Source organism: Lepisma saccharinum, chromosome 28 (genome assembly GCF_977018435.1).
Source record: "Lepisma saccharinum chromosome 28, izLepSacc3.1, whole genome shotgun sequence".
In the NCBI taxonomy this organism is placed as follows: Eukaryota; Metazoa; Arthropoda; class Insecta; order Zygentoma; family Lepismatidae; genus Lepisma; species Lepisma saccharinum.
Genome location: NC_139256.1, coordinates 20,258,340 through 20,271,644, shown reverse-complemented (window position 1 = coordinate 20,271,644; position 13,305 = coordinate 20,258,340). Strand labels below are relative to the sequence as shown.

Genomic DNA, 13,305 nt, shown 5'->3' with positions numbered 1-13,305 from the left:
GGGGCCTACCCCTCAGATGTCCCTGCGGCAGATGAAAATAATTGTTTGTGTACGGTTTATTATGTCAAATCCGGGAACTTTTCTAACGGTGGAAGCGGCCCCGGCGCCTACCCAGCGTCGAATAACATGGGTACCTGGGGGAAACCCTGGGGGGTAAAGGCGGTCAGGGGCGTGATGCTGATCACATCACCCCCACTCACGACCGGATCAAGAAAGTGTGGGGCGTTACCCCCACACCCCCTATACGCCTTCATGGCGTGGTGCTATGCACAGGGGAACACTTTACTTTACTTTACTTTTACGGTTTATTATGAGTTTATAGGATTTTTGGTTCTTCCCAATGGCGTGGCGTGACTTTTTGAAAAGTGTTATCGGCTATCAGTATGAGAATTATGCCTGCTAGACGTTATCACCCCCCCCCCATACCCCCCGGTAAAGAAAGCATGTCTTCGAGCTAGATATTTGTTCATTTTGTTCTTGTTTTGCAATCAGCACAGTGATTTAGCCACAAACACTCCTAGAAAGAACTACCACTCATGAGACAGTTACCACGAAAATCCAATGAATAGTGGTAGACCCTTGTCAATTCTTCATCTGTCTGTTTCTTTGCAATGAGGTGCGAAGGGGAAGAAGAAACACACTTTTCTCGGATCAATTTGACGTTTGTGTGGTGAACACTGAGCAGACGACAGAACTCCGCTCAATTGTGGAAGGGAAGCCCAGCGGTTGCCAACTTAGTATTTTGGAGCAAGGTTTGTCCAAATCACGAATCACACCAAGGAACTATATTTTCGTCTATTACCTAACTGGTCTCAGTTGTAGTTCAACCCAGCCTTGGCTCTGCAGTCTACCTCTAGTTGCTTCACAGAAATGGTATTCCTATTTTAGGCAGGATTTAGTTCGTTTCTGCCAATCCGATGTGACAACACTGGCTGATCCAGTAGGTCTGAACGGCAACAGGGCCCCTTAACAGGCATATGAATAACCCCATAGCACACTATGCCCGAAAGTCCTTCCCCGCTCTTTCCTTGCATTGGCGTTCTCTTCTCCCTTGTTGCCTCTTCAGGGTGGCGGAATGGCCTCCCTCTTCGCTTCTGTCAGCTGCAGAAAAAATGTCCTAGGCAATATCTACTTGACGGCAACGGTGTTTATAACGTATTTAACAATGTTGTCATTTTATTGAAACAACTTTTTAATTATTTACATTTTGCTTTTACCTGCGGTAACACCGGCAACATGCTCTGGTGCTTCCTATTAACTAATTAGATTTTCTACAGATCATGAATTTGTGACAAACTTAAAATATCCAAATGTATTGAAATCATGTTCTAAACGAAGTACACGAACTACGTAAAAATAGTGTTCAAAAATAATTTAATCAAAAGAGTTAATATACAAAGTTCGTTTAATTTTATAATAAAATTATGCATTGGCGTAACTTGGGACCTAACTTTGAGGGGGCAGAATTAAACTGGACCTAATTTTGAGGGGGAAGAATTAAACTGGGCATAATTTTGAGAGGGGAGAATTAAACTGGGCCTAATTTTGAGGGGACAGAATTAAACTAGGCCTAATTTTGAGGGGGAAGAATTAAAATGGGCCTAATTTTGAGGGGGCAGAATTAAACTGGGCCTAATTTTGAGAGGGCAGAATTAAACTGGGCCTAATTTTGAGGGGGCAGAATTAAACTGGGCCTAATTTTAAGGGGGAAGAATTAAACTGGGCGTAATTTTGAGGAGGCACAATCAAACCTGGGGCTTAAAAGCGATCATAAAGGACAGGCCCCAAACTCATATATGGCTGGCCCTGGACACAGCATGTACATAACATGCAGCACATTTAATAATAATAACTTTAAAGTATAACTGAAAATTTCTTGGTCCAGATCATCTGAACCGGCTCTTTCTCGTGGAAGCCCGATGTTCTAACTACTAACTCCACTGGTGTTAATTTTAGTAATTTTAAGGACATATTATTCTCCCACTATTTGATAATTTTCAGGTTATTGACTTCCAAGCCCTAGTAATTAGATACCCAGAACTTTCGAATGATTCTATTCTTCTTCATTTCCTACACATCAATCACGATAATGGGAAATTACCATATTTGCTGGTGTATAAGATACAAATTTTTAAAGCAAAAACTTTTATCACTGAATATTATAATTCATTTATTGATTACAGTACTTCAAATGTAAAGTAATATGTATGTTTACTTCAACAAATAACCTAATCTAACTAGGAACAGATTTTAATATTCTCTATCAAAAGCCAGCCACTTGAAACCTCTTCTAAATCAGAATCTCAAGACCTCATACAACAAATTGTTCACCGTACCATCCAGTGCATTACTGATGCCACACTTCTTCAATGATTTAAACAGTCTTAGTTTTCACATCATCCCATGAACAAACTTGTGAGATGCTAAGCCTCTTACGTGAACATAATCAAACACTGAGTACCCTGTTTTTGAGACCTATTTTTAAAGGAAAAAAGTGTGTCTTATAGGCAGGCAAATACGATCATTGGTCTTTTGATCAGTTTTATTTTCATACTATTATTCAGAATGGCAGAAGAAACACCATGTTTTGGAGTAAGTAAAACAAAATTGTTTTCCAGGCATTGAATGGAAAGACCTAGATGTAAAGGCAAGGCTCCAAAAATTCTCGATCTCAGCCATTATGGGTGTGTTGCAGTAGACACCGGATTAGAACATTTTTCAACCAGCCTTCATTTTTCCCATGGTATACTCGACCCATTATTGACAGGTTGGGTAGACAAAGTATGTAGGACGGTATTTTATTATGTGTGTGTGTGCATACACCATGTTCATTGACCAGATTAGCTGCTTTAGATTAGTTTATAGTTATGTGTAATTGCAGTTTGCAGCTCACATGTACTGTGCATTAAAATACACCTTACGGTAGGTGTCCATGTCAACATGGGATTTAGTATGTTATTCATAGAATATTTAAAGAAACTGGCTCTCAAATTTTCAATTTATCATCTTTTTGATTTGATAAAGTTGATAAATACATGAATGGCATGCCTTTACCTTACAAGAATGAACTTCCCTGTGCAATTTTATTTTTGATTGTCTATTCATAATGCTCAGCAAAAGTATGATACACTGGCATGTGCCTTGAAAACCTTCACCAGGTCAATGTGGCTTGCTACATTATCAAAAATGTTTACGCAGCGCAGTTTATGTTTCAACATAGTGAAACAAATAGTGTCGTTTTGGTGAAAATGCCTTTTAATAACACAAAACCTTCACTACGTACAAGATTTGCAGCTGCTAGGGGTGTCTGCGATGGAAATTGTGCCACAATTTAAATATATTAGGCCAAAACATCAAAGGCCTTTAGAATTATTATTGTAGTGGTGCAAAGAGCGTTTAGGTCATTCTCAAAAGGAGAAGAAGCCATGTCCGGCAGTCATAAAAAATATTTTTAAAACATTTACAAACTTTTTCCAGTGGGAATTTAGTTACTACTTACAAGATTCATCAGCTTTATTTCCTCCAGAAATAATTTTTCCTCTTCAGAATATTACACAGAATATGTAGTTTTTTTCCCTCCATGGACTGTCTGCATTCAAAATTTGTGGATATGGACTATTTTAACATCCTTTCCTATATACAAGTTTTAATATATTGTGATTAATTTCATATTCACCTTAGAACCCCCTAAGAACATCAAAAAATAATTTTAAAAATATCTTAGTTGAGTAAAATATAATGTTCCAGGGGGGAAATTTCCACTCCGTGGTCACTAATAAAAAGTTCCTATAAAAATCCACAGATTGCATCACTGTTCACTACACATCAAGATATTGGAGGAATGGGCACCATTGTGATTTCAAGAGACGGAGGTGCTTGTATTGCCTTTTGTGTGACATTTCTGGGATTAAGTTCAAAAGTTCCAAATTTGTTGAGATCTGACTTCCACTCCGTGGACAAACTTCTCGAGGCAAGGAATTTTGTAAACCATCATTATTACGATTTGAGTTATGAACATACAGAGCTCATCGGAAAATTTATGTTTTCCTAACTTCAATTTCCATGAAGTAATACAACAAAAGAAAACATGTTGTCTCCTACGTGAAAGTCCCATCCGTAGTCATCCCAGTCCATGGAGGGGAAAATTTCAGGATTCTATCATTTGTTGAATCCAAATTAATAAAACAATTTGTGATTTTAAGCTCAGCTATCCTTTTAAAGTTAGTTTTTATAGATTCAAATATTTTTTTGCTTTCTTCTCTCTCTTGTTTACCAAATGAATAATTTAACTTATTGATAAGTAGACTTGTTATTTCCATTATTAAAAAAAATGAAACTTGCCATCCTAGTAGGCAATTTTATGAATTACGTGTAAACAATTTCGTAAAATCATGTTTGATGTAATTTATTTCTGCTCCTGCACTCTGTGGACAAGCAATTTTGCAAATTTTAATTTTCTGATTAACTAGTGGTAAAAGATCTTGGGTAAGGTTAGTATTTGATTACGTTCCTTAAGGACAAAATATTTCATTATTTTTACAAATTTTAAACTTTTTTTTCTTTTTTCTTTTTTCGTGAAATCATCTTGTTTCTACCCCTTTCTTGAGAATGATCCCTTAGCATTATATCTTTGCTGCTGCTTAATTTCGCTCAATACAGAGTAAACACTGTCACCCAAAAGATAAATAAAAATAGGAGGAACATGCCTGAAAGAAAACGCATTCTAGCATGCTCCACATCACTAATAGTTACTACCACATGTTAACACTTCCAACCAAGAGACTATCACAGGGGTTTACAGTGTTCAGTGTGGAGAGATTGCCTACTTTTATGATGGCTTCCTTGGTAAAGCTAGGAAGCAAAATGTTTACGTGGCAGGTTTTGCACTGGCTTCTCACTAGCCAATCTGGTGTGTTGATTGATGTTTTATGCAGTAAGAAACATGCTTAAGTAAAATATTATTTTGCAACAGTGGGAAAAACACATTACTCTTGTTTTTTGTTGTTTTTTATAACCTGCACAGTTTGATTGCCTTACAGAAAAAAATTAATGGAGCTACTAAGGTTGCATGCTGACATAATTATTTTATTAATGTACTATACTTCTGCAACGAGCAACATACAAAGCAAATCGTGAAAACTTTGACCTCCTGTAACTGTAATAGTATATGACCGAGAGAGGATATAATGAAATGGTTCCTTACCTGGGTCAAAGCTGCAGGTATACAAAATATGATGTCGAACAACCCCATTGTGAAGACTTTATGAATAAACACAACTGTCATTTGTGAGACATGTCTTAAAATGTATTGTCTTAATGCACTGGAAGTAAATTAACTTGGTTTTTATTTGAGGTTCATGTGATCTCGCAAACCCCTTTAGGCAATGCTTCTCTTATATGCATATGAAAATTTATCTCATCTTGCCTTCCAAAAATAAAAAAAATGTTTACCTATGACTTTGCATCAAGGATCAATATGCTGACAGTACATACACAGCATGTAGCATGTGAAGGTCCACTACTGTTGTATTCCAAAAACTATCCCCTTTTACATTATTCTTCTGCATACAAAACAGACGTGCTATTGTACTCTGGGACACCTACCTACCTGTGTGTTTGCTTAACATGCCAAGGTTTTACCAGCTAAACTTCCAAGAGAATCCTGGATTTGCATCATTCTTTGCATCTGCTGTTTTTAAGTGTAGAAATTGTCTCAACCAGTGACAGTACAACACAATCAGTTGCCTTGGATTTACTGATGCTAGGTGAAAAATATGTTCCAGATTTTGTTGCAAAGTCATTAATGTGAGGTAATTTCTATGACAATACAACAGTGAAAATGAAAAACGAAATAAAGCTGGGGCTATCTCAGTAGCTCAGGTGATAGAACAATTGTAAGATACACCCAGATACAGGTTTGAATTTTTGTAGAGTCTACATACAGTAAAGCCTCATTAATCTGGACTAATGGGGGGATAAGTTGACTGGTTTAACGAAAGTCTGGGTTAACTGAAATAACCTAAAGAACAGTAGAAAGTGCACTGAAACTCAGTTTATAGCAACAAAACGTGTTTATTATGGTGTATTTAAAGGGCATAGGCCTAAGTACCCTATACAGTACAGCACAATGCAATCCAATACAATGGAGTCCGTTATAGAACAATATGACGAATGCGATTGTTGACTTCTAGCCACATTTAAAACAAACCTTGCATTCGTTTTTTTTTTTTCTTCTTTTCTGTCCGGATTAAGCAAAGTCTGGCTTATCAGGTCCGGATTAATGAGGTTTTTACTGTATTTTGCTAAGTTGATCTTTGTAGGTGACTACTGATGTACAGGTTGGGGGAGAAAAACGTAATGATTTCTAAAATGATATAACACAGTAAATAAAAAGAGTTCATCTTTATTCACGTACTAACCTTACAGCCATATGTATGCCATTATTATTGAAAAAAAATATTTACACCAACATTAAGTGCAGAAAATAACATCTTGCAAATGGCGCCCATTTTGGTCCACACACTGCTGGATTCGGTCATGAAACTTCTAATCACATTTTGCAGCATGTTTCTCGACATGGCAGCTACCTTGCGTTGAATCGCTGCCTTTGGTTCAGGTAGGGAATGTGGTATTAAAGCGTACCTAACCTCATAGGAAAAGTTTCAGCGTGTAAGGCTAGCACATGAATAAAGACAAACTCTTTTTATTTACTGTCTAATATCATTTTAAAAATCATCAGGTTTTTTGATCAACCCTGTATTTGGACTTTTAACCACTTTTGCCATTTTATATCAATGTTTCAGAGATTTTTCTACCTCCATCTTACACACATATCAAATATGTGAAGACGAAGTCAGATAACATCTCCGAAACGTTGAATCTATAACTAAAATACTACTCATGTACTATGCATTGTGCAATCTAGTAACTTTTAAAATTAATGCTTCTGGTCATTTTTAGTGTGAAACATGAATTGGAAACAGCTAATGAAACAAACACAGTGCAGAGTATACGTACTTTTATTTGCTTTAAGTGTAAAAATACAGTGCTGACAGTGCAAAAATAAAACAATAGAAACAAAAATAATACAGTGCAACCTCGATTATACATTTCTCAGAGAGAGCAGCAACATGCAAACTTAAAATATGGGAAATGTACATTCAAGGAAAAAAGAAACTTTATTCGGAAACAGGAAAGTTCATAATGTAAAATCTAGGAATCTTAAATCGGTGATCCACTGCGTAACAGAAAACAAAAAATAAAAATGCATAAAAAGCAACTAAATCTGCAAAAATAAAGAAATAATAAAATAAAAATAAATAAATAATAAAATAAAAATAAATAAATAATTAAATAAGACAAAAAACCTGAAACATGCAAATTTGTGGTGACAAAATAAAATCATTTTTAATAATGCATAATCTATTAATTACATACACACATAAAAAGTAATACACTCATGATATATTTGATACCTTTTCTTTCTTTATCGTAACAGTCATCATTAGATGTTTATCGAAGGATGTTCTATCACAAGTAATAAGCAATGTTAATAATTTATTCAAAGGCAAAAATCTTGATTTCTCTTCTACTTTTTCCACAAAATGTGTCATAAATGTATTTCTTTTTGTAAGTGTTTATATAATTAAAGAAAATCATTTGTCTGTCTTAACATTTGGTCTAGCTCCATGCATTTCTTAACGTATACAATCTATCTTGGCAGTGATGTAGCACTGATCAACACTAAGTTCCTTGCAACAATAAACGTGGCAGGCCACACACATGGGAACCCAGATTCATGAGCACAGTTATGGTTGTTTTCAGTGACGGAAGAAAAAAAGAGTCACCTGATGAAATCTATTAGCACAATTGATTTTGTTATAAATATAAACCTGTTCGTAGAAAGGCCTGATAATTTAGATTCAGTACAGAAGTTTCTTTGGGAAAGGAGAGCTCAACAAATGTCATGTTTGCTGTTATAGTACATGACACACTAGCTCTTGCATTGGTGCATTGTACAGCCTGTCTGAGTGTCGGCTAGTGTACCTGCAGTTTTTAGTGGACGAGCTTGATATACATTCAAATATCAGCCTATTGCAGTTAACATGAACATGTACATAGTTAGAAAGTTCACACGTAATGCTACACAATTAGAATAAAGGCTATTTTCAGGCACTATGTACTTCTCACATGCTGCAACCGATTATAACTTTTCACATCACACTTTACAATGGAGCATTTTTCTAAAACAACTCCGTGGTGGCACAACAGCCCTATAAGGGCCAGGCCTACCAGATTAGCTCTTTCATTGACTGGTCAGCATATCGAGCCCTATCGCCACTGTTTTCTAGCTTTCTAAGACTGTAGCGGTAGCAGAGTGATTAGTACAGCACGTTACAGTGCCAGATGTCCCAGATTCGAATCCCAGCCTGGGCATGGGACTTCTTTGTGAATGTTCCTTCATCAATTTTACCATATCATTACTCATCCTCATTGTTGAAATTAACACGATTTTTCCCCCATAAAAGCTGGAAAATAGGGAAGATTGATTGATTGAATTAAGTTATTTTGCTTTTCTGTCACTTTTGGCTATCACAACAATGGAGAAGAATGGTGATATGATGAGATGGATGAAGGGACAATCGCAAACATGTATGTACAACCTCACAGAGGATTATCCTGGCTGAAGGTCTAGGAGCCAAAGCATTATTAATCTGCAAAATGCAGTCCAAAGTGTACTACCTGGAAGAGAGGTAGACATTTGGGTGTTCTCTGAAAGGATCACCCCTTATACCCTGGATAAAAGGGAAACACCACTTCTGCTTATGTTACTCCCATCCTGAGATTTCATAATACATTAAAATGGAAACAAACAAAACAACTTGCATAATTATGCTCTAGGTCAGTGCTTCTTATTCTGTGATCCATAGACTGTATTACTCTGTGTCTCTGACATTTGATAAAAATTCTTCCATGATGGTAAGATGTTAGCAATATGAGAGTGTGAATTGAAGGACTGTATTATACATTCTGTCACGTCAAGACAACTCCAACATTGATTACTACAAGGCTTACCATACATTGAAATAGATTCACTTTCACTACAGAGTATTATCGTTTGTCAATTTAAGTGAAAACAGGCAGTGTTAATGCAGAGAGGCTACGTGACAGGGTATTTAGCCTGAACTTTGAAATTTGTCATTGAATTATAATCTTTGCTTTAAACTGGCTATTACCCTATTGGGTTATGGCACCTCCTGCTAAACTGAAACACACATAGTAACAACACACATGGTAACTTAAATAAATATTTGATGCACTTTAGGATGTCAACAATTGCATCAAGTTCTGGTGTTCACAACAACAAATGAAATTTAAAGCAGGCCCATGGTAAATGAAAGTTTAAGAACTTTGCTCTAGGCATATACAGTAACATAGCTACTGGTAGGACATTAACATCTTCGCCACTTCTTTGTATGAATTATAGTTCGAACTCATTTAGTATAAAGGAGCTCTGAGCATAAGACAGACAAATGTGCCAAAATAAAGAAAAATGTGCAACTGTGTAAAGAAGAACATCTCATAAAATGACTACAAATCATAGCTATCAGTAAAAATTACCACTAATTCTATCAGTTTCATATTTTCATAGCAGTCGATATGCAGGGTCGTTAAAGTTTAAATGCATTATCTTCCAGTGCAGAACAGAAAGCCAACAAGTGCACATGGGTCCAAGAAGACTTAGATGGGCAGGCCATGTAGCACGAATGGGAAAGGAAAGAGTTTACAGCATTCTTGTTGGGAAACCTGAGGGTAAGAGATGATGAAGATGAAGGCATAAAGTTGAGATAGACCTAAAGGAAATCAGTAAGGATGGAAAAAGACTGGATTGCTCTTTCCCAGTATAGACAGACGAACACCCTACTGACTTCACCCCTCACAGCTATCATATTTAATAATATTCACATAATATTTCACATTTAGCATGCAATGAAGTACATATTAAATCAAAGATAGATCCTCATCTCTCACAGGAGGAGGCATAAAATATTATTGTTATAAAATTTACGACTTCTAATTTTTAGCAAATGGCACCTCTCCTGCATGTAGAGCTTCTCAAGTCGGCACTTGCGGAGGTGAAATTTATAAATTGTCCCTCACAATAATGATAATGGAAGAAGAAAATCTAAATTTTTACAAACACTTGGGGAAAAAATAATCAACTATAAGAAAAGTACTGTTATGTATGCACCTTGGTGCGAGTGACTTAAGACAGCACGGACCAAGGAAAATGAACTGTCAGGCTGTGACGAAAAGTCCAAAGATAATCGATTAGGTGTTGAGTTGACCAGGTTGTTTTTCACGTTCGTGAATCCAAATAATTTTGATTGAACACAAGTTCAAAGTTTACATTCCTCATCTGTTACACAGGGTGTTGGAAGATGATCCACACAGAAGAGCACAATGTTGTGAGGTGAAGGTTGATCCAAATTTATTTTATAATATAATGTGCCCCGATGAAGTCCCCTTCAAGCTATCAGAACATGTAAACTGGCGTAACTGTACTTACTGGTTCATGGAAAATCAGAATGTTGTTTTGGAGCATGCACTCACAACCAGGTGTGAATGTTTGAGGTGCAATATAATCACATGGTGTGACTGGGCCATACTTCAAGGCAACATCAATACAGATACGTACTTAGATTTACTATGGAATTAAGCATGTGGACAACTTCGATGAAGCCTACTTCCAGCACGATGGAATTCCTCCCCATTATTGCCAAGGTGTTCGTGTGTACTTGGATCAAGTTTTTAACCATACAGTGATACAACAGCATGCAGCCATTGGCATGCTACCTTGTTCACCAGTGAAAGATTTAGCATATGGGAGGAAACTGCAGCCACTTGAAAAGCTGAAGGATTACATCAAGGATGCCTTCAAGTTTTGGACAATACTGAGCCATATGTGTGTCACAGTGTTTCAGTCAACATTGCAGCTGGGTGTTAATGCAGAAGGAAACATTTTGAACACACAAAAAGGTGAATCACAGAAAATTAAATGATTCTGAAATTTTCAAGTGACTCTTGCACTAGGAATGGCAAAATCCGGATAACATTTCATACAGATATCAGATAATTTTCTATCCAGATCATCTGGATATCAGAATTATCCGGATATCAGATATCCAAATTCTCTGCATATCTGATATTCGGATTACCTGAATTATCTAGATATTAAAATTTTCTGGATAGTCAGATTATCCGAATATGTGCATTATCCAGGAAGTTTTATTGTTTATCCAGGATATCCACATATTCTTCTATTCATCATTTTCGTATTTCACTGTACAGATTTTCTACAAATCCTTCATCAAATATCTTCTATCTGGATATCCAAATTATCTAGATATCCGTACTATCGAGATATTTGGATTATTCAGATATTTGGATTATCTAGATATTGAAATTAAAATAAGTGGCCATCTTGCACACTATATATATATGTAATAAATATGTACTAACATTCCCCCCCTTTCTTTTCATTTTATTGTACAAGCTAACTGGAGGAGATGATTTCTGGAATTTATCCTCAACCATAAAAAGTAAGGTTTTGGAGCAAAGATGTGCACAGCAATGCAACTAGCAAAAATTGAATGGGAAAATAGATAGAAGACAAGATTGTTTTGTGGTGGAATACTTCTTCTCCTTGGTCAAATTCGGCAGCAACATTGGATTTCTATTTCTTCAGACATATTTATTTACATACTTGGATAAAAACGATTGCATATTCATTTGTTTATGTAGGAAGTATTTTAATTTGGCTCTTTGTCCAACAATTTAGATCATGATTTTATGAGTTATTTCTTTTGTTTTTATGCCTAAATATTTTTCTCAACATACTATTATCCTAAAGTTACCTTAATTTCACTCTTGATCGTTGCTCTTATTCCAATGGTGATATCCTCTTGATTAAAACCAAATTTTGCACTTCCCGTAGATGTCTCAAGCTTTGCTTCCAACAAACTATGGATCTTGTTAATTGCTTGTGAAACCTCTTCCAGAAGAGAGGCAGATTCCTGTATCGGGAGCTGGTTAATGTTTGAAAGTGTTTCTCTCACCAACACCTGAGACTGAAAAAAATGTAAGGAATGTTAGCGTAAAATCTTCAACTCAAAAATAATACATCTGAAAAAATCAGAGCTCTTTTATAAATTGTACCAACCAACAACCTATTTTGAAGTGTACATGGACGATAGTTCCACATGTGTTTCTAGCAGGGTTGGAAAATTTGAGTTTTTTTTTTCTGGGGGAAAAAAACTTTTTTTTTGTATTAAACGTTTTAAACAAGAACCAATAAAACATTTGAAACATAATGCCAAGATGTCTTATTTTCTAAGAATAATGATTAATAATGAAAATTTTGGTTGTTTCCAAATCAATAAGTGATTCTGAAAGTATGAATACTGATCACGGAAATAACATCAATTTCGTCACTAAATTCAATGTTCAATCAACCCACCATATTATTACATTGAGTATTGGGCATTTGGTGAAGGAAATTTTCATGAGGGATTTTGAAAATAAAACTACGTAATCAAAGTCCATACAATTTTTATGCCAATCTGTCATGTGAAGGTGGATTAAATGCATCAATTCTACATGCATTTATGGTTCAAAATTGGAGGATTTGTATTGTAGAAAATCAATATTTTGCCACCATCTAAACAGAGCCATCTATTGGGGATACAATGGAACTTCACATTTTATTGTGAAATTAGGGCAGTTAAATATATTGCTGTTTTCTGAAAAAACTAGACGTGATGGGTAAAAATGGATTTCATTTTTGGAATCAGCATGCTGAAATTATTCAGAGACAACAGTCATCTCCGAGATATTCAAACCCATGTCGACCTGTGTAATCCAAGGAAGGACTGAGTTCCTAGTTAAAAAGTAAATACTTAGCTAACTTCTTAAAATACCTATTTTTGTTAACCTTAAATCTTGCACGTAGGCTGTTCAAGAAGCTTCAACTAATGCACAGTTGCCAGGTCCAACTCTAGCCACGTGGTAGCTACTCTTGTTTTTCAAAATACGACATTTTATTGTGAATGCAACAAAATATTGACATTAGCAAATATGTACAGTACATTAAGTGAGGAACAAAACTGTTTCATCCTTATAGTATTCAATTTTAAAAATGCTTTAAACACTTGAAAAACATAACAAGGTGTTTTAAAAGTGGCCCACGTGTATTCACCATGTGTTTTCTTTGTTAATTGAATATACATTTTCAGCCACTGAACA

The 13,305-nt window shown here is 35.8% G+C and overlaps 1 protein-coding gene across 1 annotated transcript in view; it reads right to left on the bottom strand.

Annotated features, from left to right (window-relative positions):
- Positions 1 to 13,305, bottom strand: part of LOC145980835 (uncharacterized) — a 60,715-nt gene that overhangs the window by 19,986 nt on the left and 27,424 nt on the right. The window contains exon 5 of the mRNA XM_083113925.1: positions 11,919 to 12,131. Within this exon, the coding sequence (XP_082970051.1) occupies positions 11,919 to 12,131 (213 nt within the window). The remainder of the gene's footprint in view (positions 1 to 11,918; positions 12,132 to 13,305) is intronic.